Consider the following 25490-nt stretch of genomic DNA (forward strand, 5'->3'; position numbering starts at 1 on the left):
CTCTCTAGGTGGCCTCCTCAGGATTGCTGCTTCCAGACGGGGGTGGGGAGGAAGAGACTAGGCCCCAAACCTTCTCTGAGTTTGACAGCCTCTTCCTGCCAACTTACAGATAACCCTAGCCTAACCCGGCGTTTCTCCACAGGCCCCAAATGGTCAGCTCTGCTCCTGATGCCTGCACAAGCCCCCCCTCCCGCCTTACCCACCTGCATCTAAACAGGGCGAGACGACCATGAGCAGTGACCCCCACAAGTGGATGCTGGAAGGGCTGCTGATGGCTCTCCCCACACTTCACCTGTGTGAGCAACGTGAGAGGGCTGGTGGGGAACAGCCAGCCGGTCTCTGCCCCTCAAGCTCTCCACAGCTCCCACAGCCCTTCCTTCTCTGGCACCTCTCCAGGCAGTGAAGGACTCCTCTACCATGATGGGGGGGGGGGAGACCAGCGCTGCCTCCACAGACCCCAGGATGACTTGGGCCCTGGAGCTCCCCTGGCCAGCCAGCCAGCAGCAGCAGAAAGAACGGCCCAGGAGGAACATACCTGAGACAGACAGCCGGGCTCCGTTGCTCTGCCGTGTCTCCCCGCTGTGCTTGTGCTTGGTGATACACCTGTAGGTGGACAAGGCATCTTCCTTCTGCACGTCGGAGATGTACAGCCCTCCGTAGAATGTAATAAAAAATCTGTTTTCTGGAAGAGAGAAACAGAACAAAGGCTGCTCAGTTGTTTCAGGGTTCATTCTCCCCCTTGCAGGAGATAAGAGGGTCCCAGGGGCTAGAAAGGCAAGCACAGACCATGGAGGGAAGCCCTGAGCTTCAGGCAAGAGTGCAGAGTCCCTTCGGCTTGAAACTGACTTGCTTATTAGATCACACTGACCTACACTATGTAATCTGCCTTGGGTCTCAGGGAGAAAGGTGGGCTGAAATAAACAGGGCCCCCAAAGTTAGGCTGGGGGGCTGGTTATGCCCTGAGAGCAGGCCCACTCCTCCCCACTGAAATCTTAGCCCAAAAGCCGATCCCTGCAGAAAGGCAACACTTCTGTGGAAAGAAAGGTTTCATGGCATCTTATCAAACAAATTGTGGCTCAAACTTTTGGAGCAAGAAGCAGCCTCATCTGTTGTCGACCACACACAGCGAGACTGCCATGTGTGCTGATGTACAGGGTGCATGCGGCGTGGAACCCGGCTGAGTCCCAGGTGAAGGCCTGATTTGGTGCCCCCCTTCTCACCCCTGGCTTTGCCCCTGAAAGGCAGCTGGAGGGACAGCCAAGCAGAAGAGCCCAGAAGGGCCTCTGGAAAAAGGAAGCAATAGCACAAAGGTTGCTGACGCTTGCACAGCCCACCACGCCTCTTCCCAACAACTTCACAAGTAAAAGGAAATCCATCCTTCTGAGCTAATCATTACTTCAAATTACTTAGAGGTTTGGGGAAACGAAAGGAAGGGATGCTCAAGGTAGCCGCTGGGCTGAACTGCAGTTGCAGACACGAGTGATGTGTCCAGAGCAAGAGAAGAAGTCTCCAAAGCTCTCCTCCAGCCATGTCCAAGGCACACCTAAGCACAACACTCTAGCTGGTCAGGGAAGAAAGGTCTGAAAATAGCCAGGAGAAGGGTCAGGAGACCAAAGAGCACTCCCCCAGCCACTCAAACAGCAGACCACATGTGCCACAGTGCCCCCTCCCTGTGGCCACAGCAGCATCCTAGAATCATAGAGTTGGAAGGAACCTCTAGGGTCATCTAGTCCAGCCCCCTGCACAATGCAGGAAACTCACAAACAGTTCCCCCTAAATTCACAGGATCTTCATTGCTGTCAGATGGCCATCTAGCCTCTGTTGAAAAACCTCCAAGGAAGGAGGGCCCACCACCTCCTGAGGAAGCCTGTTCTACTGAGGAACCGCTCTGACAATCAGGAATTTCTTCCTAATGTTGAGCCGGAAACTCTTTTGATTTAATTTCAACCCATTGGTCCTGGTCCTACCTTCCGGGGCCACAGAAAACAATTCCACGCCATCCTCTAAATGACAGCCCTTCAAGTACTTGAAGATGGTGATCATATCACCTCTCAGCCGCCTCCTCTCCAGGCTAAACATGCCCAGCTCCTTCAACCTTTCCTCATAGGACTAGGTCTCCAGACCCCTCACCATCTTCGTCACCCTCCTCTGGACCCGTTCCAGCTTGTCTAGATCCTTCTTAAAATGTGGTGCCCAAAACTGAACACAATACTCCAGGTGAGGTCTTACCAGAGCAGAGTAAAGCAATACTATCACTTCACATGATCTGGATACTATACTTCTGTTGATACAGCCCAATATTGTATTTGCCTTTTTAGCCACCGCATTACACTGTTGACTCATGTTCAGAGTATGGTCCACTAAGACCCCCAGATCCTTTTCGCACAGACTACTGCTAAGACAAGTCTCCCCCATCCTATAACCATGCATTGGATCCTCATCTCAGCACAGATTTCATTCGAGGAAACCTGCATGCATTGTTCTGTCTGATGCACGTTTTGCTGGCCAATAGGGAGCCCAGGCTTATACTTCAGAGAGGCAGTTTGACCTATGGGGCAAAAGGAGTGTGTGGGCCCAGCAGCGACTCTACAACCCACCGGCAGACCAAGAGTTCCCTGCCTGACAACAAACCAGTGAGCAGAGCATGCTGGCTGCACTGGAATTCAGAGCAAAAACAGGAGTTGGGGGGAGGGACTGCGGTTGCTATGGCAATGATCAGCTGCTGCTTTGCAAGTTGTTGCTTCCTAGCCCCTCCCTCCCTCTTTTGCATTTAATTGATGGGCGTTTTCCAGAAGCATTGACTCTCTCTTGTAGCAATTCAGAATTTTGCAACAGTAGAAAAGAGCCAGAGTCTAGGAGCACCTCTGCTTTTCCCATGGCTGAAGCTCTCTTCTCCACCAGGCCAGGGCCTCTCCGACACCACTCTGCAGCTCTCCCCCCAGGGCCACTCCGACAGCTCTCTATAGCTCCACCTCCCCCTCCCGCCAGGCCAGGGCCTCTCCGACAACTCTCTGCTCTTCCCTGGTTGGAGCTCTGTCCTCCGCCAGGCCAGGGCCTCTCCGACACCTCTCTGCTCTTCCGTGGCTACAGCTCTCTCCCCCGCCAGGCCAGGGCCTCTCCGACACCTCTCTGCTCTTCCATGGCTGCAGCTCTCTCCCTCGCCAGGCCAGGGCCTCTCCGACACCTCTCTGCTCTTTCGTGGCTGCAGCTCTCTCCCCCGCCAGGCCAGGGCCTCTCCGACACCTCTCTGCTCTTGCAGTGACTGCAGCTCTCTCCCCCGCCAGGCCAGGGCCTCTCCGACACCTCTCTGCTCTTCCGTGGCTGCAGCTCTCTCCCCCGCCAGGCCAGGGCCTCTCCGACACCTGTCTGCTCTTCCGTGGCTGCAGCTCTCTCCCCCGCCAGGCCAGGGCCTCTCCTACACCTCTCTGCTCTTCCGTGGCTGCAGCTCTCTCCCCCGCCAGGCCAGGGCCTCTCCGACACCTCTCTGCTCTTTCGTGGCTGCAGCTCTCTCCCCCGCCAGGCCAGGGCCTCTCCGACACCTCTCTGCTCTTGCAGTGACTGCAGCTCTCTCCCCCGCCAGGCCAGGGCCTTTCCAACACCTCTCTGCTCTTCCGTGGCTGCAGCTCTCTCCCCCGCCAGGCCAGGGCCTCTCCGACACCTGTCTGCTCTTCCGTGGCTGCAGCTCTCTTCCCCGCCAGGCCAGGGCCTCTCCAACACCTCTCTGCTCTTCCGTGGCTGCAGCTCTCTCCCCCGCCAGGCCAGAGCCTCTCTGACACCTCTCTGCTCTTCTGTGGCTGCAGCTCTCTCCCCTGCCAGGCCAGGGCCTCTCCAACACCTCTCTGCTCTTCCGTGGCTGCAGCTCTGTCCCTCTGCACCCCCACCCCCACCGGGAACCCGTGGCCTGGAAGGTGATGAAGCCTCCGCTCCTGGTGAAGTCTGGAGATCTCTCTCCTGGGATGAGAATGGCTCTAAAGAGGGTGGGAGCCCCTTTTGGAGGGGATGAGCCTGCATCTTCAGTGAGCTTCCCCCCCCCCCGCCCCAAGCTGCCTTTTGCTCTCAGCTTCTTCTGCAAGTCAAGACCCAGCTGGCCTGTCCTTGAAGCTGGGATTTTTTTATTCCTACGTGCATCACCTTGTAGTTCCCTAGCCTGCACTGTTGCCCACCCGCTCCTGGAGCTCCTCCCAGGCGGCCTTGGTCTTCACCCCCAGACTAGTGTTGTGTGAGGGCCATTTCTCTGCTCACCCCCAAATTGCAAGCCATTCATGAACACATTAAATTGCACCCTTCCCAACACAGGTCCTTGTGGGGCCCCCACGCTCTCCTCCCTCCACTGAGAGAACCGTCCTTGTATTCCTGTCTTCACCAGTTCTGAACCCATAAAAGGAGCTGTCCTCTTATCCCAGGGCATCTCGGCTCAGTCCAGAGTCCTCAGCGAGGAGCCTTGTCAAAAGCCTTTGGAAGTCCAGCTGTGTGGTGCCTTTCAGATCACCCCAGCCGAGGAGGCTAGCCTTCCTCCCACAAGGCCGCCTGGGGAGCTTGCAAATGATCAGCCTCGTCAGGCAGCACGAGGTGAGTTTTGTGGTCTCAGAGGCAAGGGAGAGACGAGCGAGCTGCCAAGGCACAGCAGCATCCCTGCCCCTCCAGGATAGCCCCCCCAAGTGCTGCTGCCGCCTGATGTGAGATTCCGGCAGACGGTCGGTCGGTCCAGGAAGCAGCAGACGGTCAGTCAGTCGGTCCGGGTGGCTGGGCTGGCTCGCTTTCCTCCTGCCCTTAATCTCTTCCCTAAGTACAGCTCTATCTTCCATGTTAAAGGATTAACACCCGTCTCTCATTCAACTATTGCAATGAGATTTTATTTCTAATTACACTGTAATAAAACTGGAAGCGCTCCCAGGGTTTTCTCCAAATGACTTGTAGACACTCGGCGAGATTGGATCCTCCTCGGCTCCATTGTAATAGCATTTCGCTGACATTCATTAGACATGCATGAAGGGGAAGTTTGAAGAATGGAATTGCATTTAAATGGATTTTCTGAGAGAGGGAGATGAAAAGGGGCATGGAGGGAAGAGGAGGAGGAGGAGGGAAGGTGGAAGGCAGGACGTGATCATCAGAGGGAACAGGAAAGACAGCCAGTCCCGCCCGTGATCACGCCTGTTGGGGCCAGCAGGACAGAGCCTCTGGGCCCAGTGGGTGTCCCTCTGACCAAACAGGAGCTGAGGAGGCCTGGGGGTCAGGGGGAAGCGGCTTGCACCTCACCGTGGCCAGTAGGCCCCAGGGTCTCAGGAGCTGGGGGGGAGCTGAGTGGGACCCTCCCATCTTCTGCAGGGCCTGTTAGGGGCTGGTGGTGGTGCCCGCTGCCTCCACCAGCCTTCCCAGCATCGTGGCTTTCTAAGCAAGGTGCAGAACGGGCAGGGGCAGGGCTTAGAGCAACTCAGGACACACCCTGAAGGCAGGAAAAGGTTCCATCAGAGAGAGACCTCTCCAGGCAACACACCATCTCCCAGAAGCCAACAGAAGCTGCAGTGGGTTTCTGCCAGTCCCCCCTGGCACAGCCCACTCACTCTGCCCCGGATGGTGCTTGTGGAATGCCATGCAAGAGGAAAGGCAAAAACAGGAGCTATTTCCCCCCACCACCACCACCGCCACCCCTCTGTTGGAGAAGTGGGTGCTGCCAGGAGCAATGGGCCCGTCAGAGAAAAAGGTGCTCCTTAGTGGAAGAGCGGAGTGGGGAGGGGCGCAGAAGTTCAAACACACACACACACACAGAGATGGCAAGAGAGCCACCTAGTCCATGCTTAGGGGCTAGGAAAGCAATTGCCTCATTGGCTGGGCCAGGACAATTCACTTGGCATGTTAGAGGTGAGGTTGAGAGAGAGATCCACAGTCATCTTCCCCAGGTGGTCCAAAGATATGTGCCCAAAGCAGAGAACTGCAGAATAGAATGGAGAACATCACAAAGCAAAGAGGAGGAGGCGGAGGAGGAGGCGGCCCGCACTCAAGAGAGACTCCCGTGGCTAATCTTGTTAACAAGACCATTTCTTATCAAGCTCATTGTGTGTCAGGGAGGGGGGGAGGGAAGCTCTGTGGGGCTGGGCATGAGGGCTGCATCTCCAGGCAGGCTAACCCTGAAGGAGCATCAGACGGCATCACACAGGGCCCCCACCCCCAAGCTGGGCTTGCTAGCCAATCACTGCTCCCATCAGCCCGCAAGGAGGCCGCCAGCTCCTTCCCTTTCACCACCACCACTTTCATCAGGGCCACAGCACAAGCAACTGCAAGGGCCCACTTTCCACGAGGTACAGTTTGCCTGCCGCTGCCAGGGGCTCCACATATGAGGTGCCACAACCAAAAAGCTCCCAATCTCAGAAGGCTCCAGCTCCCAATCTCAGAAGGCTGGAGTACTCCAAGGAAGACCGGCCTTGGGCAGACACAGCTCACTCACAGGGGGCTGGAGGCTAAAATGGGGCAGGGAGAGCCTGACTGACACAAGTCAACGTGATCCACTGTATTCCTGAAAGCCTGGCCCTCCTCCGCAAGGTAGCAGGTGGTCCCCTCAGGGAAGCGTCCTGTACTGTGCTCTGCCATGGCAGACTGGGCCATCTGAGCAAGGCCTTCTGGGAGTGCTGCCCTGCCGAGGCTCTTCTGCACACGCGGCCCCACCCTCCCCTCCTTCCCCAGACTGCCCATAGCATGAGCCACTGCCTAAAGGACGCCTCTCTGTGTCCCAGGAACAGGGCGCTGCACTGGGCATTCCCGGTAGGATGTTCGATCAGCTGAAACTTTTTTCTCTTTCCTTTGCTTCTCTTCTTGGATAATCTTATTCCTAATTGCATTGTTCACTGGACAACTTGTGCTGTCCGCGTGACCCACCTGGAGGCTCAGTTAGAAAGCAGAGAAATAAGCAAACCCTTCTTCTGGCAGAGAGGCCTGCAGGCCGGCCACTAAGGGCGTTCTGAGGGGCTGCCGAGTGAGAAGAGGGGGCTCCAAGAAGCAAGGCCAGGCCCGTGAGCCCCCTCCCCCACCACATGGGCATGGCTGGAGACTGAGGAAGTGTGGGAGCCAGGGGGTGCGGGGCCTGGCCAGAGGGCGCTGCTGAGAAAGGCAAGCCCCGCGTGCCACAGCCCGCACACCAAGGTGGCTCTGCCCTCGTCTGGATCTCTCCCTCCACCCACCAGGGAAACAGACAGCCTCTTTGGGTCTCCCAGGACACTGCTCACCTTCCTCCCCTCTCCCCCGCACCTGGCTCCCCCAAAAGCCCTTTCAGCAAGGGCAGGGACCAAGCCCTGAGCAGGAGGAGGAGCCTAACATGGTTCTGAAGAGATCACACACCCACCCACACCCCACCAGCAGCAGAACATCTGCGGTACGAGCAAGCTAAAGCAAGGGTAGATCCAAGTAGGCAGCCGTGTTGGTCTGAAGTAGTAGAACAAAATAGGAGTCGATTGCACCTTTAAGACCAACTTAGTCTTATTCAGAAGATAAGCAAGGGTGTGAGGTCAGCAGGGGCCCAGGCCGCCTCCTCCCCACCCCGCTATTCCATTGCTGCAAAGAAGCACCTTCCCTTCAACTGAGAAGGCACCGCCAGCAGCTCAGCCAGGACAGAGGCGGGAAGGATGACAAGGGAGAGGTGGGGGGGGCGGGGGGTAGACAAGCTCCTCTGTCGGAAGACGAGGTCAAGGGACGGGAGGAGCAAGTCTTGTCCCCGCGCAGACTCAGCACCCGGAGCAATGCAGGAAGGACGAAAAGGAGCAGGCTGCCTGGAAGAGGGTGGTGGCGGCTCTCAGCCGGCAGGAGATCGGAGAAGTTTCTGGGGATCCCCTCCTGAGAAGCACAGAGAACCACACGAGGGGCACAGATCCAGGAGGCTGCTGGGAATGATCCACCCAGCTGGACATTGCCTCTCCCTGCTCACCCATGTGGGAAGGAGTGAGATTGCGGCTCTGAGCGCATCACAGCTGACCAGAAGGCTCTCAGAAAGCAGGTGAAGGGCTTCAGGGCTCCTCCGGGAGGGATCAACTGCCCAGCTGTGGAAATGGCATCGTGAAGGACCGAGGAGGGGGTGGTTCCTGGGGCCATGCCCTGAGCTTCCTGGGCAAGAGACCGGGGCGGGGTGGGGGGGGGTTTGGTAGCCCCTCCCCCCACAGCATCCAAGTGAAAATGAGGGTGGTGGGGGGACCAGATCCAGAGTGGGAAACTTTTGGAAATTTGGGGGTGGAGCATGAGGGGGAGAGGGACCCCCGGGGATGGGGTCCTGGGCCACAGAGCCCATCCTTCCAAGCATCCCTTTTCTCCTGGGGGGGGGGGAGTGGAACAGATCTCTGTGGTCTAAAGAGGAGTTGTGATTCCAGGAGATCCTCAAGTCCCTCTTGGGGGCTGCCATGAAAATACACAACTACAACAGCAACACCCCGATTTAGAGAAATCTATTAAACTATAGTTCTAAACCAATGAGAGAAAGATGATGAAGAGAAATAAGAATCAGAGGTAATCAGAGACTTCAGCTACCCTGATATCTGCTGGGACACAAACTCTGCTCTGCATGGAACATCCCAGGACTTCCGGACCAACTTTGCAGCCAACTTCCCCTTTCAGAGGGAACGAAAGGGCCTGGTTCTAACCCAGCTCAGGGAGAAGCAGCCACGTAATGTGGGAAAACTCAGGATGAGCAGAGCCAAACACATACCTGGAACTTCTGGAACGCTTATTTCACAGAACTGAGGGAAACTCCAGGAAACTTCCATGGCTGGAGTCTGAGATGTGGGGCTCCCTCAAAAAGGAGTTGCTGTAGTCACCGTTGCAAACCAATGGAAAAGTGACATGGGAAGCATCCAAAGATGCCAGGGTAGCTGCATGAAAAGATGAGCTGAAAGCCAAAGAGGACACCTGAGAAGCAGCAGGAGGAACACAACACTGGCGGCAGCTGCAGGCGACTAGTCTGAACAGTACCAGGAAACCCAAACGGAGCAGAGATGGGAGCGGTCGCTAGGAGCAACAAGAGGGTATGTCTGGAGGAGGAAGAAATGGTAGAAGAGTGGATGGTTAAATGCTGAGGAGTGACAAAGAGGAGGTGGGACTGCTCTGTGCCTGTTTTGCCTGCAGGTTCTCCCAAAACAGGAAGAGTGCACAGTCTTGCAATAGGAGCACTGAGGCGGGACAGAAGTTCAGCAAGATGTTGGTGAGGGAATATCGAACGGCCTCAATGAGTTAAAGGAGCCCTGGGGGCCAGAAAAATGGCATCCAGGAACTGGATGGTTTAACCTCAGAATTTTTGTGAGATCCTGCAGGAGAAAAGAAGGCCAAGAGATCAGAGACCAGGAAATGTCCCAGTCTTCAAAAAAGTCAAAAAGGAGAAGGATTCAGGAAACTACAGAGCAGTCAATGTCAGGAAGATACTAGGATTTGTCCAGAATTAATCCTACCAGATCATTCATACTGTGTTTTTGATCAGGTTACCAGAGTTAGGAATTGCAAGAGGTTGGTTTCAACAAAGCTCCCGAGACATTTCGTTTTGCAGACTGGTTAGAAGGGGGCTGGAGGTAGATTTACGCTGGTTGGAGACAGATCAGTCCAGGGGGTGGTTATCGATTGCACCTCCATGCGGCTGGGAAGAGGGTCGCAGGGCTCAGTCATAAATAAATGTAAAGAGACGATAAATTGGAAAGTTGGGCTGAAAATTAAAAAAAAAAAGATTTGACAGAGCCCAATGCAAAGCTCAGCCTCCAGGCAAAAAAGAATCAACTGCAGGGTGAGGGAAGGGGGGGGACGCCTGGCCTGAACAGCTGGACATGGGAGGTGGGTCTTGGGACTGCAGTCCATCAAAAATTGGGTGTGAGCCAGCAGTGTGATGCAGCTGCAAAAAAGACCACAGCAGTTCTAATCTGCACTGACAGTTATGTAGTAATAGAACAGTAAGACAGGAGGCTCCTCCCGAGAAGTCCTACTCTCCCCGCCCACGAGCAGGATCTCATCCAAGAGAGACACACCCTGGCTGCAGCACCCAAAGAAGGATCCTAGACCCTTGGCAGTCCGGCTTTCGCCCAGGTCATGGACGGAGACAGTGCTGGTCGCCTTGGTAGATGACCTCCAGCGGCATCTGGATCGAGGCGGCGTGGCGGTGCTGATGTTATTAGATCTGTCGGCCGCATTTGATATGGTCGACCATCAGCTACTGACCCGCCGCCTCGCCGACATAGGGGTTAGGGGGCTAGCCCTACATCGGCTTTCCTCCTTCCTCAAGGGACGGGGACAAAGGGTGGCAATCCCTGAGCTGTCCCAGAGGCACACACTAGATTGTGGGGTGCCGCAGGGAGCAGTTCTCTCCCCAATGTTATTTAACATCTATATGCGCCTCTTTGCCCAGATTGCCCGGAGGTATGGGCTTGGGTGTCACCATATGCAGATGACACCCAGCTCTATCTGCTAATGGATGGCCGCCTGACTGCGTTCCAGGGAATCTGGACCTGGCATTACAGGCCGTGGCAACTTGGCTTAGGCTGAGTGGCTGAAGCTGAACTCGACGAAGACAGAGGTCCTTTGCGTGGGCCGCGGCGCCCTAGGGAGAGAAATACCTCTCCCGGTTTTTGACAGTGTGCTGCCTGAAGTGGCGTACCGGGTCAAGAGCTTGGGAGTTCTGCTGGAGCCTTCATTATCAATGGAGGCCAGATAGCAGCCACCGCCAAGTTGGCGTTTTTTCACCTGAAGCGGGCAGACAGTTGGCTCCCTTCCTGGAGCGCCGGGACCTAGCAACAGTGATCCATGCAACAGTCACCTCAAGATTGGATTACTGTAATGCCCTCTGACATGAGGCTGCCTCTGTGCCGAACCCGGAGGTTGCAGCTGGTGCAGAACGCAGCGGCTAGGCTGTTACTGGGGCTCCCGAAGTGGGAGCACATACAGTCGGGCTACATGGACTGCACTGGCTGCCAGTTACTTACCGGGTTCGTTACAAGTGCTGGTTATTACCTTTAAAGCCCTAAATGGCCTAGGACCTGCCTACCTGAGGGACCGTCTTTCCCCATACGAACCTCAGAGAGCACTGAGGTCAGCAGGGAAGAACCAGCTGGCTATCCCCGGACCAAAGGAGGCAAAACTACAAAATACTCGCACATGGGCCTTCTCTATCGCAGCTCCACACCTCTGGAACCAGCTCCCGGAAGAAGTGCGAACCCTGCGGAGCCTTGACCAGTTCTGCGAGGCCTGCAAGACCACCCTTTTCAGGATGGCCTTTGCCGGTTGAGCAACTGATGTTGTGTGACTTCTGTCACCATTATTTTATGAACAGAATTAGCACCTGAAATCTATTTGTATTCGTTTTTAAATTGGAATGTTTTAAGACTAATGTGGTTTTAAACCTTTGTATAATTATATGAATATGTTGTTAGCTGCCCTGAGCCCGCTTCGCGGGGAGGGCGGGATATAAATAAAATTTTTATTTTATTCTTATAAGGATGCAGGCCGAGGAGAGCAGGCTTAGAGCAGGAGCACAAGGAAGTGCCCCCCCCCCGGATCTGGGCCACAAGGGGGGGTGCTGGGGCAGGGGGGAGGAAAGGGAGGGAGGGGGCCATGACTGTGCAGTTCCAGGCCCTGGGGGGCTGCCCCACGGAAGAGGGTCTGCTGCTCCAGAGGGCAAGACCAGACCCCATGGCTCTCAGTCCACTCAGTCACAAACGGGTCAAGTTTTTTGGCAGTTTTTTTACAAAGTCAAAATGTGGGACTAGTCAGACTTTATGCGAATGAAGGGGGGGGAACTGATCTAGAATTGTGCAGAAATTTGCATATCAAAGCAGAAAACAGGAAGGCAGGGAGGGAGGGAGGGAGGGAGGAAGCAGACCATTGAGGGCTACATCGTTAGGGAAATGCAGCTTGGATTCTGCAGCGTCCCTTGGCAGGAGGGGGGATGGGACAAGCACTTCCCTTGTGAAGCGCCTCCCCATCCACGTGAGAGACACACAACTGTGCTGATCTGCCATTCACACCAAGGTCCTCGCCCCCCCCACCTGTCTCACGCTTTTGCCTAAAGCAGCAGGGCACACAGCCACCACCTCCCCCCCCCAGAGAAGAGGGTGGGGCGAGGGGTGAGCAGCAAGGCAAGAGGGCGCCAGAAGCTTCTGGGGTAAAACTCACCTGCAGAAGGGGGGGGGCACACCCCCACCCCCAGAGGGAAGGACACACACCATGACATGGTGGGTTTGCAGTGGTTGTTGTGCTCAACAGACCCCCGAGGAGGAGTTCCATCCCACTCAGCAACTGGGAAGATGGCAAGTCTGCCCACCAGGGAAGGAGGGCAATGCTGGATCAGGGAAGCACCGGAAGGGCCAGGAGGGCAGCGAGTCTCTGGGCTTCTGCCTGCCAAGCGGGGCTGGGGGGTCCCTCGGCCACAGTCCCAGGCAGGCCCTGCCACCTCCGCTGCTGCTGGGTTGGGGGCTGCAGGGCCTTCCTGGCTCCCGGGAGCAGCCAGATGCGCAGCAGGGCTGGGGATGAGCAGCACATGCGCCCCCCCCACTCCCTCGCTCGCTCACTCACTCGAGAGGCCAAGCCGATTAGAAGCAGCAACGGCTGCTCCCCTCCACCCCCACCCCCACAGGATTAGGGGGCAGCCAAGTGGAAGAAGGTGAGGAAAGTCAAAGAGAGGGCAAAGGAGCCAGCCCCTCAAAAGCCACCCACCCACCCGGCAGGCAGAGAGAGACAGCGAGCCATGGCCAGACCCTCCTCCCTCTTCGTCATCATCACCATCACATTTGCTTTCTGTGAGGATGGCTACTGGTTTCCACAAAACAGCCCCGCTCCAGCTGTACCCTTTAGAGCCAAATGCATAACGTATGTTCAGAGTTGAGCTAGAATAAATGTTGAACCAGACTGCTTGTAGCTTACTGTAAAAAGTAGAGATCCAGGAAAGTCAGAGGAAAAGCCCTAATGACTTCACATTAAAGCAATAGCCACCCACTTCTAAGAAAGGGAGGTTGCCTCAGGACCTGAGAACCCCTCCCCAACATTTATTTTGAACTTAGAACATTTCTACAATGTCTTCCCACCCATCAGGCGCCCCATTTTTGGAGCATTTATTCATATAGACAGGCAAGGAATGACAAGGAGCAGTCGCAGCAAAGGAGAGGAGAGAAAGGGGAGGGGAGAGGAGGGGAAGGGGAAGAGAGGAGAGGGAAAGAAGAGGAAAGGAGAGGAGATGAAAACAGAGGAGAGGAGAGGAAAGGAAAAGAGATGAAAGGAAAGGAGAGGAAAGGAAAGGAAAGGAAAGGAAAGAAGGGGGAGGAGAGGGGAGGAATGGAAAGCAGAGGAGAGGAAAGGAAAGGAGAGGTGAGAAGAGGAAAGAAAACTAGAAGAGAGGAGAGGAAAGGAAAGGAAAGGAAAGGAAAGGAAAGGAAAGGAAAGGAAAGGAAAGGAAAGGAAAGGAAAGGAAAGGAAAGGAGAGGAGAGGAGAGGAGAGGAGAAAGGAAAGGAAAGGAAAGGAAAGGAAAGGAAAGGAAAGGAAAGGAAAGGAGAGGAGAGGAGAGGAGAGGAGAGGAGAAAGGAAAAGAAGAAAGGAAAGGAGAGGAGAGGAGAGGAGAGGGAAGGAAAGGAGAGGAAAGAAAAAGAGAGGAGAAGAGAGAAAAGGAAAAGAGAGGGAAGGAGAGGAAAGGAAAGGAAAAGAGAGGAGAAGAGAGGGAAGGAAAGGAGAGGGAAGGAGAGGAGAGGAGATTTGAAAGACCAACCCAATGTGACAGAGCGGTTTGCTCCACAGCCCCTGGCAAAATTAGAAAGCAGTTTACTGAGGTGGAAAGTTGCTGCACACGCTGAGGACAGAAGATGTGAAAACCATCTGCAGATTTAAAAATAATCTACTTCACAAGAGGCCTGGAACATATTATTTTACAGAAAATAAGTAGGATTCCTCTAAATGTGGGGGGGGGGGGCAGGAAAGGGAATTCTAAGAAATGTTCCAGGGTGAGGCAGGGTCTCAAGAACAAAGGTAGCATCATGTATCAGTTTTAAAATGATGTTTGTTTCCCTGCCATCTATTCTGCATGCCATCAAAGCTTGGTGGCTGCTGGGGGGGGAGGGAATTATTGCACTCCAGGATTGTTGAAATCCAGGACAAAGACGCCTCTCTCTCTCTCTCTCTCTCTCTTGCACGCTAACAAGCCCTGCTTCCTGACAGATGCCTTCCTAGCCAGAGGAAATCTATGCGCTCCCTCCCCTCCCCTCCCCACACGAAGGCCTCTATGTCTCAATTGAGGAGGATGCGCGAGCGGCATGGCTAATGACTTTCCCTGGCTTTCTATGCAAATCTCCACTCCAAACCACGGGTAGCTCCATGCCAGGCTTCACTCCCTCCCCAAACGCGAGGCTGAGAGGAACTCATTATTCCATCTAAGAAGGCCACAAGAAAGGATGCTGCGGAGGAGTCCCACGCTCATGCCCTTCACTCTACATTGAGTCAAGAACCTCTCCCCAGCCTGGGCCTGGGCCTTGGCCTGAGCAGCCATGGGAGGCAGGGAGACAGGAGAGGAGAACTCGCTGGACAGCAAAGCAGACCGCGAGCACAAGCAGACCCCTCCTGCCCACCCGCCCTGCAAGGCCACCACTCCAAACCAGACAAGAAAAGGCACAGCAGCTCCAAGCGGAGAGAGAACCTCCTGTCCGTCCTTCAAAGAACTGCTGAGTGCCGCTTGAGGCAACCACTGTTCTGCCATGTCCTCCTCTCTGGTGTCTTCTTCTCCTTCGGCCACTGAACTGAAATGGGAAAAGCCTTCCACATTCAGCAGAGCTAAAAAAGGCTGCGGTTGTTTTCAGCAGATACACTTCCTCTGGGAAGAGGGCCAAGCTAGAGGCCACCGTGTCCTCAGGCGCAGGGGGGCACCACTGCTGTCTTTAAGAGCTTGACCCTGATCCAGCCCTCACCTAAGGCGTGCTTGTTTCCCCACCCGTCACCTTTCCGAGCGCTGACCCTCGGAGGTGGGCTAGGAGGTCCTTTACACAAAATGAGAGGTGAGGGAGCCAGTTTGGTGGAGTGGCTGAGAGCAACAGACTCTAATTTGGACAACCAGGTTTGATTCCCCACTCCTCCTCCTCCTCCTCTTCCTCCACATAAAGCCAACTGGGTGACCTTGGGTCAGTCACAATTCTCTCAAACCTCTTTCAGCCTCACCTGCCTCACGATGTGCTTGTTGTGGGGAGAGAAAGGGAAAGCGATGGTTAGCTGCACTGAGACTCCTTTGGAGAGTGAAGGGCAGGGCATAAAGCCAACTCTCCTCCTCTTAGGCTGTGGGTAGCCCCAAGTATCCCAGCAAGCTTCCGTGGCACAGAAGGGATTTGAACCCAAGTCTCCCTCAGCTGAGTCCAGTGTCTCAAGCTAGTGCTCTGTTACAAGGCTTACTTTCTCTTGCTTTATTTTATTGCACATTCAGCAAGAGAACTCAGAGGTGCTCCCCAAGGGAGAGGGCAGGGCCACCGGGCGGGCGGAGGCTGCTCCCTTCTTGGCCCATGGGACCCTCTTCCCGCCTTCCAGGAGGGCTCAGAGCTGGCAACAGTGCCTGGGGGGGTGGGGGGCTGCAAGGGCAAAACCCAGAGAGCGGGGCATCAGCAATGGGGTGGGCGGGTGACCATCACACCTGGAGACGGCTGGGGGAGAGGAAGCCCTTCTCCAGGGCAAAGCCAGAGCCCAAGACCTGAATGCACTGGGGCAGCACGGCTCCTTCTGTCCTACCCCCCCACACACACACACTACCCTGCGCTCACATCACCTTCTTGACTGGGTCTAGACCGAGACAGACTGGGGAGGGAGGGAGGCGGGGGGGAGGCAGGGGGCCTCAACTCCACCCCCACCCCCCACAGATCCTCTCAGAACTGCTCCTGCAGGAGGCACACAACTGGCTCTGGGTCAATGCCCTCTTCCACAACCATCAGCTGCACAGGCTGAGAGCCCCAGGGTCAGTCACTGGCATAAGCCACCCCAGTTGCCCAGATGCAGGAGGGGGCTTGACTTGGAAGCTGGGGAGGGAAACAAACCCCCAGCCAACCAACCCTGTTCCATATCCGGCTCCTCTTTTTGCAGACTCTAAAGAGCAGCAGCAGCACAAGATATGGCAGGAGAGAGAGAGGGAAAGAGCGCTTCTACCACCTCTGGAAGTCTAAAGGTGCTTCTTCTCACACAGAGAAAAACAACCCAGTCATTATCTGGTATAAGAATCTGGCTGCAGGTGACTCTGCATTCAGCACAAGAATTCTGTGTAAGCCAAAAGCTTGCTTCCTTCCTGCTCCAAGAGGAATTACTCTCATGGACATGAGCATGGACCCATCCTTGCACCCTGTCCTTTCCTTCTGCTTTGCAATGCTGAGCATTTTCAAGGTTATCCAAGCACACAGCTCCCCCCCCCCCAACTCCCTCGTGTGCCAGCAGCAGCGGCAGGAGCCATCTGGCCAGGCCCTGCAGTTTGCCAGAGCTTTGAAGCCTCGTGAAGGTGCCACCCCACTGCCAACTCCCCCTCCCCACAATGCCTCTCTCTCTCTGTGGAGACGGCTTCCGCTCGCTTTGTGGGGCAGCCTGCCTAAGAAGACCACGCTGCCATCATTTCGCAGGATGCGCAAAACAGAAACATTCAAGACCACATTTTCATCAAAGGATTAGAGCGGTTGTCTAATGGAAGATCTCGGGAGGCTACTCTCCCAAGGGAACAAGGATCGTAGTCCGCTGCAGTACTCTATCCATGGGCCACCTGGCTTTCACCCCATTGTCTTCTGCTTTCCTAAACCCTTTTCTGCATCATGGTATGCTGTGCCTAGGCAGGTTTCTGTCTGTCTGTCTTTCTTTTTTGTGTCAATTGTTTTCCAGTTCTATACTCCTAGTCCTACGGAGTTGTTTACTGGCTGTTTTATACTGTTTGACCAGTTTTGTAAAACCGCCGTGTAACCTGCCTGGAGCCTCCATGAGAAAGGACACTAACAACTGAGGCAAGAAAAAGTCCAGGCGGGAGTGAGCTGTTGGTGCCTCCAGGACCTTTTTTTGTGTAGAAAAAGCCCAGCAGGGGCTCGTTTGCATCTTAGGCCACACCCCCTGATGCCAAGCGAGCTGGAACTGTGTTCCTGTGTGTCCTTCTCAAAAAAAAAAAAGAGCCTTGGGTGTCTCACAGATCTGCCACATCATCCTCCTGCCCTCATCCCCCAAGGGACCTTTCCTGCTACCAAGGCCACTGACCAGTCCTGGAAGGGCATGGCCTCCTTTGTCATCAGGAGTGGCTTCCTTTCAGCATGGAAAGAGCAGGGGGGACAAACATAAAGCATACGCAGACAAGAGCTGCTTGCCTGTTTGGTTCTTAATTCTGTAGGAAATTTTTGGGCCACCTCTCCAGAAAACCTGCTCAAAGTGGCTCACAAAGTAAGAACATAAGGACATAAGAGAAGCCATGTTGGATCAGGCCAATGGCCCATCCAGTCCAAAACTCTGTCACACAGGGGCCAAAAAACCCAGGTGCCATCAGGAGGTCCATCAGTGGGGCCAGGACACTAGAAGCCTTCACCCTGTTGCCCCTCCCAAGCACCAAGAATACAGAGCATCACTTGCCTCAGACAGAGAGTTCCAACAATACGCTGTAGCCAATAAGAACATAAGAGAAGCCATGTTGGATCAGGCCAATGGCCCATCCAGTCCAACACTCTGTGTCACACAGTGGCAAAAAAAAAAAACAGGTACCATCAGGAGGTCCATCAGTGGGGCCAGAACTCTAGAAGCCCTCCCACTGTACCCCCCAAGCACCAAGAATACAGAGCATCACTGCCCCAGTCAGAGAGTTCCAACAATACGCTGTGGCTAATAGCCACTGATGGACCTCTGCTCCATATAAGAACATAAGAGAAGCCATGTTGGATCAGGTCAATGGCCCATCCAGTCCAACACTCTGTCACACAATGACCAAAAAATTAGGTGCCATCAGGAGGTCCACCAGTGGGGCCAGGACACTAGAAGCCCTCCCACTGTACCCCCCAAGCACCAAGAATACAGAGCATCACTGCCCCAGTCAGAGAGTTCCAACAATACACTGTGGCTAATAGCCACTGATGGACCTGTGCTCCATTTAAGAACATAAGAGAAGCCATGTTGGATCAGGTCAATGGCCCATCCAGTCCAACACTCTGTCACACAATGACCAAAAAATTAGGTGCCATCAGGAGGTCCACCAGTGGAGCCAGGACACTAGGAGCCCTCCCACTGTGCCCCCACCCCAAGCACCAAGAATACAGAGCATCACTGCTCCAGACAGAGAGTTCCAACAATAGGCTGTGGCTAATAGCCACTGATGGACCTCTGTTTATCCAGTCCTCTCTTGAAGCTGTCTATGCTTGCAGCTGCCACCACCTCCTGCAGCAGTGAATTCCATGTATTAAGAGAGCCAGTTTGGTGTAGTGGTTAAGTGCATGGACTCTTATCTGGGAGAACCAGGTTTGATTCCCCACTCCTCCACTTGCACCTGCTGAAATGGCCTTGGGTTAGCCATAGCTATCGCAAAGGCTGTCCTTGAAAGGGTAGCTGCTGTGAGAGCCCTCTCAGCCCCATCCGCCTCACAGGGTGTCTGTTGTTGGGGGAGAAGATAAAGGAGAATGTAAGCCGCTTTGAGTCTCTGATTCAGAGAGAAGGGCAGGGTATAAATCTGCAATTCTTCTTCTTAATCACCCTTTAGGTGAAGAAGTACGTCCTTTTATCCATTCTATGAGTTTCAATAGATTTATTGGATTTTCAGGTGAAAGAGATTGGGAAAGGGAAAAGGGTAGGGTACATGAATTAAAATTTTGTAGTGTTTCTATTTATACATTGTTCATTTTGTCTCATCAGCAGTTTCAGTCATCTTATAATATTATCTGCAAATACATCTTATCATTCAGTAATACAATAATCATTAATATCTCTTAAAGCTCCTACTAAAATAATATAATCTTACATGGAAATAGTTATCATAAATTACCTTATTAGCTTATTTTGGAAGTTTATTTATTATAATGTAACCAGTTATATAGTGGTTCCCATATTTTCTTAGTTTTACAGAGACTGGCATCTCTCATTCTGGCAGATATCTATCTCTGCAAAATCTAAAAGCTTAGATAATAACTCCTCTTTTCTTGGTATTTCGTGTAGTTTCCAGTATTCGGCATAGATTATTCTGGCTGCAGTCACTGCATATATTAAGAACACTTTAGTCTGTCTGGAATGATCTTCTGGTAGTATGTTTAATAAAAAAAACCCTCTGGTTGAAATCTAATTTGGATTTTATCCATTCGAACCCGATTGCTCAGCAATTTCATTGAGTGTCCACGAGTTCTCGTATTGTGAGAAAGGGAGAAAAGGACTTCTTTCTCTACCTTCTCTATCCTATGAATAATCTTGTAAACCTCTATCATGTCACCCCGCAGTCAACGTTTCTCCAAGCTAAAGAGCCCCAAGTGCTTTAATCTTTCTTCATAGGGAAAGTGTTCCAACCTTTTAATCATTCTAGTTGCCCTTTTCTGCACTTTTTCCAATGCTATAATATCCTTTTTGAGGTGCGGTGACCAGAATAGTACACAGTACTCCAAGTGAGGTCACACCATCAATTGACACAGGGGCATTGTGATACTGGCTGATTTGTTTTCAACTCCCTTCCCAATAATTCCCAGCATAGTAGATAGATCCAAGTGGGCAGCCGTGTTGGTCTCAAGCAGTAGAACAAAGCAAGAGTCAAGTTGCACCTTTAAGTTTTATTCAGAATGTCAGCTTTCATGTGCTAGAAGCACACTTCAACAGACAAAAGTATGGAAACTTCATTGGTCTTAAAGGTGCAGCTTGACTCCCAGCATAGTGTTGGCCTTTTTTATTGCAGTTGCACACTGCCTTGACATTTTCAGTGAGTTATCTACCACGACCCCAAGATCTCTCTCTTGGTCAGTCTCTGCCAGTTCACACCCCATCAACTTGTATTTATAGTTAGGATTCTAGGCCCCAATGTGCATTACTTTGTGCTTGGCTATGTTGAACCGCATCTGCCACGCTGATGCCCACTCGCCCAGTCTCGACAGATCCCTTCAGAGTGCCTCACAATCCTCTCTGGTTCTCACCACCCTGAACAATTTAGTGTTATCTGCAAACTTGGCCACTTCACTGCTTACTCCCAACTCCAAATCATTAATGAACAAGTTAAAAAGCACCAGACCCAGTACTGAGCCCTGGGGCACCCCACCGCTTACCACCCTCCACTCTGAAAATTGCCCATTTATACTCACTCTCTGTTTCCTATTAATTAGCCAGTTTTTGATCCACAAGAGGACCTGTCCTTTTACCACATGATTCTTGAGCTTACTTAGGAGCCTTTGATGAGGAACTTTATCCAAAACTTTCTGGAAGTGAAGGTAAAAATATCTATTGGGTCCCCTTTGCTCACATGTTTGTTCACCCCCTCAAAGAACTCTTAACAGGTTAGTGAGACAAGATTTTCCCTTATAGAACCTGTGCTAAGTCTTCCGCAATAACTTTTGTTCATCAATGTGCCTACTCATTCTCTCTTTAGTAACAGTTTCTGCCAGCTCTCCTGGTATTGAAGTCAGACTGACTGGCCTGTAATTTTCCAGACCTCCTCTGGAACCCTTTTTAACGATGGGGGTGACATTAGCTACCTTCCAGTCCTCAAGAATGGAGGCAGATTTTAAGGAAAGATTACATATTTTTTTCAGGAGATCCACAATTTCACCTTTGAGTTCTTTTAGAACTCTTGGACATATGCCATCTGGGCCTGGTGATTTATCAGTTTTTAAATTGTCTATCAGTTGTAGGACCTCCTCTCTTGTCACCTCTATCTGACTCAGGGTTTTTAACACCCCTCCCGAAATCAGCAGTTCTGGAGTTGGCAAACACTTCTCATCTTCCACTGTGAAGATGGAGGAAAAGAATGCATTCAGCTTCTCAGCTATTTCCCTATTGGCCTTCAGTAATTGTTTAACCCCTTGGTCATCCAAGGGCATTACTGCTTCCCTATCTGGTTTCCTGCTTCTAATATATTTGAAGAAATTTTTATTATTGGTCTTTATGTTTTTTGCAATATGCTCCTCATAGTCCCTTCTTGCCTGCCTGATCACAGACTTGCATTTGATTTGCCACAGCCTGTGTTTCCTTTTATTAACCTCACTTGGACCAGCTTTCCACCACTTAAAGGAATCCTTCTTATCTTTTACAGCTTCCATTACTTTGTTTGTTAACCATGTATGCCTTTTTCTATACCTATTTGTGCCTTTCCTGACTTGCGATATATATTTTATCTGAGCTTCTAGGATTGTAAGTAGCCTCCAAGCTTCCCAAGGGTTTTGACTGTATTTACCTATGAAGAAAGGTTGAAACGCTTTAACTTGGAGAAACGTCGCCTGCGGGGTGACATGATAGAGGTTTACAAGATTATGCATGGGATGGAGAAAGTAGAGAAAGAAGTATTTTTCTCCCAAGAACTTGTGGGCATTCGAAGAAATTGCTGAGCAGTTAAAACGGATAAAAGGAAGCACTTCTTCACCCAAAGGGTGATTAACATGTGGAATTCACTGCCACAGGAGGTGATGGCGGCTACAAGCATAGCCAGCTTCAAGAGGGATTGGATAAAAATATGGAGCAGAGGTCCATCAGTGGCTATTAGCCGCAGTGTGTGTGTGTGTGTGTATATATATAAATTTTTGGCCATTGTGTGACACAGAGTGTTGGACTGCATGGGCCATTGGCCTGATCCAACATGGCTTCTCTTATGTTCTTACCTTTTCTTTCAGTTTCCTCTTCGCATGCCTGCTCATCTCAGAGAAGTTACCCCTTTTAAAGTTAAAAGTGGTTGTGTTGGTCTTTTCTGGCAACTCCCTATTTATACAAATGGTGAAACCAACCCCAATGTTTACTAACCTTTAGGTATCTTCATATATATGAATTCATAGAATCATAAAGTTGGAAGGGACCTCCAGGGTCATCTAGTCCAACCCCCTGCACAATGCAGGAAACCCACAAACCCCTCCCCCTCAATTCACAGGATCTTCATTGCTGTCAGATGGCCATCTAGCCTCTGCTTAAAAACCTCCAAGGAAGGAGAGCCCACCACCTCCCAAGGAGGAAGCCTGTTCCACTGAGGAACTGCTCTAACGGTCAGGAAGGTCTTCCTAATGTTGAGCTGGAAACTCTTTTGATTCTATTCATTCTATTCTTTTCATGAATTTATCTAGACTAGGAGTGATAACATATAAGTCCATGACTGAAGGCAACTCGTTGTGGGAAGCTGAGGCCTAATCTTGTCTCCTCAGGAATGGAAAAGAGGTGCCAACGGAAAATGTCATGAAGCTGGAGTGTGACCTTGGAGAAAAGCAACGTCAGGGTTTGGGAACGCGTTCCAAGGCATTTGAGCGGGAGAAATGATGAGCCGTTAGCCTGCAACCTATATATGAACTGTAACCTTCACTATGTGCCAGTCTGACAAAACAGACTGGCAGTGGCCTGCCCCCTGCCACTGCCGCCAGGGAGAGCCAGCAGACAAGCAGGTGGGCTGAGACATTTGCCTGGTGTACCAGGAGGGGGCAGCCCAATCTGGAGCCTCCCGCTCACAGCACCCAAGACAAATACCTAATCTGGCTAGTGGGCTAGCCAGCCCTGCCTGGAGAGGAGGCGGCTGAGAGGGGATATGATCACCATCTTCAAATACCTGAAGGGCTGCCCTATAGAGGATGGCGTGGAATTGTTTTCTGTGGCCCCAGAAGGTAGGACCAGAACCAGTGGGTTGAAATTAAATCAAAAGAGTTTCTAGCTCAACATTAGGAAGAACTTCCTGACCATTAGAGTGGTTCCTCAGTGGAACAGGCTTCCTCCTTCGGAGGTGGTGGGCTCTCCTTCCTTGGAGGTTTTAAACAGAGGCTGGATGGCCATCTGACAGCAATGTGAAACATGTGGATTTGGGGGGAGGTATTTGTGAAGTTTCTGCATAGTGCAGGGGGTTGGACTATATGACCCTGGAGATCCCTTCCAACTCTATAATTCTATAATCAACAACAACAACCTATCAACCCAGACATCTGTTGGAAGTCCAACTCTGCTAAAAATGAAAAGTCAAATAGATTCCTGACTTGTCTTGCTGACAACTTCCTTTTCCAGAAAGTGAGGAAGGAAACAAAGGGATCTGCTATCTTGGAATTTGATTCTCACCAACAAGGAAGAATTGATTGAAGAAGTGGAAATGGTGGGCACCCTGGGCAGTAGTGACCATGTGATTTTGGAACTTACTCTCTTAGAGAAGGGAAAAGTTATACATAGGCAGACTTATAGGTTGGACTTTAGAAAGGCAAACTTTGAAAACTTAGAACTATGCTGAGTAAAATCCCATGTCAGAAATACTTAGGAAGAAGGGGGTTCAAGAGGGGTGGGAGTTTCTTAAAAGCGAAATACTGAAAGCGCAATCACAGACGATTCCTATGAGAAGAAAAAATGGAAAAAGCCTAAAGAAGCCGAAATGGCTCCATAAACAGCTCTCTAAAGACTTGAGAAATAAAAAAGACTCCTTTAGGAATTGGAAGGAGGGCCTTATAACCAAGGATGAATATAAACAAATCGCCAGTGCCTCTAGAGAAAAAGTCAGGAAAGCTAAAGCTCAGTATGAGCTTAGGGTGACCAAAGATGCTAAAAACAACAAAAAAGGGTTCTTTTCTTATGTTCAGAATAAGAAAAAGAACAAGAACATAGTAGGCCCATTGTAAAGTTCTGCAATTCGGTAGGAAAAATCCAATGCATGGTTATAGGATGGGGAAGACTTGTCTTAGCAGTAGTATGTGCGAAAAGGATCTAGGGGTCTTAGTGGATCATACGTTGAACATGAGTTAACAGTGTGATGCAGTGGCTAAAAAGGCAAATGCAATTTTGGGCTGTATCAACAGAAGTATAGTGTCCAGATCACGTGATGTGATAGTATCGCTTTACTCTGCTCTGGTAAGACCTGACCTGGAGTATTGTGTTCAGTTTTGGGCACCACATTTTGAGAAAGATATAGACAAGCTGGAAGGGGTCCAGAGGAGGGTGACAAAGATGGTGAGGGGTCTGGTGACCAAGTCTTATGAAGAAAGGTTGAATGAGCTGGGGATATTTAGCCTGGAGAGGAGGCAGTTGAGAGGTGATAGGATCACCATCTTCAAGTACTTGAAGGGCTGTCATATAGAGCAGAGGTGGCCAATGGTAGCTCTCCAGATATTTTTTGCCTACAACTCCCATCAGCCCCAGCCATTGGCCATGCTGGCTGGGGCTGATAGGAGTTGTAGGCAAAAAACATCTGGAGAGCTAGCATTGGCCACCCCTGATATAGAGGATGGTGTGGAATTGTTTTCTGTGGCCCCAGAAGGTAGGACCAGAACCAATGGGTTGAAATTAAATCAAAAGAGTTTCCGGCTCAACATTAGGAAGAACTTCCTGACCACTTCTTTGGGAGGTGGTGGGCTCTCCTTCCTTGGAGGTTTTTAAACAGAGGCTAGATGGTCATCTGACAGTGATGAAGGTCCTATGAATTTGGGGTAGGTATTTGTGGGTTCCTGCACTGTGCAGGACTAGATTACCCTGGAGGTCCCTTCCAAGTCTATGATTCTATTATTCTGATTCTATGATTGTAATCTGATGGGCATATATTCTTTTATCTTGACATATGGGCAAATTGTATGCTCATTTCTTTCTGTAAGCTATTGTTATGCCATTAAAAGTTAATGGAATTGAAGTAGAACAACAACAACAATAATAGCAGTTGCAAAATGAGTTCTGTATCAATTATTCTGAACTATTTAAGCTTATGTTGGAGGGAAGGGACACAGGAATGGAATCCTTCTCATGACCCATTAATTTCAAACTCCCAAATGCAACCAAGCCTGAGGAAGGGGCGGAGAGAGAGAGACAGACAGAGAGACAGCAACAGAGAGAGAGAGACAGAGAGAGAAACACACACACACAGAGAAGGGAGCAGGCACATTAAATAGGCTGTGGATGGACAGGACCTCCTGCCCCAGAGGCCAAGCAAGGGGGTGGAGAGGGGAGAGGGTTGATCAATCAGCAACTCTCTCCTTCTCTCCACCTCCACCTCTTAGAAGCAGGAGCAGTCCCCTCTCTCCCCACCCCGGAAAAGCCTTTCTTCTTAAGAGGCTCCCTTGGCAGTGGCTGTTTTAGGAGTGACCAGGGAAGTCCCCAAGGCAGCAGCTGCTGGGGGCCAGGAGGGCAAGGGCAAACACCACTTGGAGCTCCGACACTGGGTCTCAGCCTTCTGCCCAGAAGACCTCCCAAAGCAGAGTAAGGGGCCATGCATCCATTCCCAACACCTTCCTGTGAAATGAAGCTCTGGACCAGAATGGGCCTCACCGTATCATTTAACCTGAAAGGAGACCAGGAATGACCTCAAGGGGCAGACAGAGGCCAAAATACACATCAGGTCTGACTGGCCCAACTCTCAGTCATGTGATCCTGCAAGGACTTGCCTTGAACCATCTCTGAGTTG

The 25490-nt window shown here is 51.8% G+C and overlaps 1 protein-coding gene across 2 annotated transcripts in view; it reads right to left on the reverse strand.

The window, feature by feature from the left end:
• Window positions 1-25490, reverse strand: part of DSCAML1 (DS cell adhesion molecule like 1) — a 242251-nt gene that overhangs the window by 103325 nt on the left and 113436 nt on the right. For both annotated transcript variants that reach the window (XM_060250887.1, XM_060250888.1), the window contains exon 4: window positions 536-682. In XM_060250887.1, coding sequence (XP_060106870.1) covers window positions 536-682 — 147 coding nt within the window. The remainder of the gene's footprint in view (window positions 1-535; window positions 683-25490) is intronic.

This window comes from Heteronotia binoei, chromosome 12 (genome assembly GCF_032191835.1).
Source record: "Heteronotia binoei isolate CCM8104 ecotype False Entrance Well chromosome 12, APGP_CSIRO_Hbin_v1, whole genome shotgun sequence".
NCBI lineage: Eukaryota > Metazoa > Chordata > Lepidosauria > Squamata > Gekkonidae > Heteronotia > Heteronotia binoei.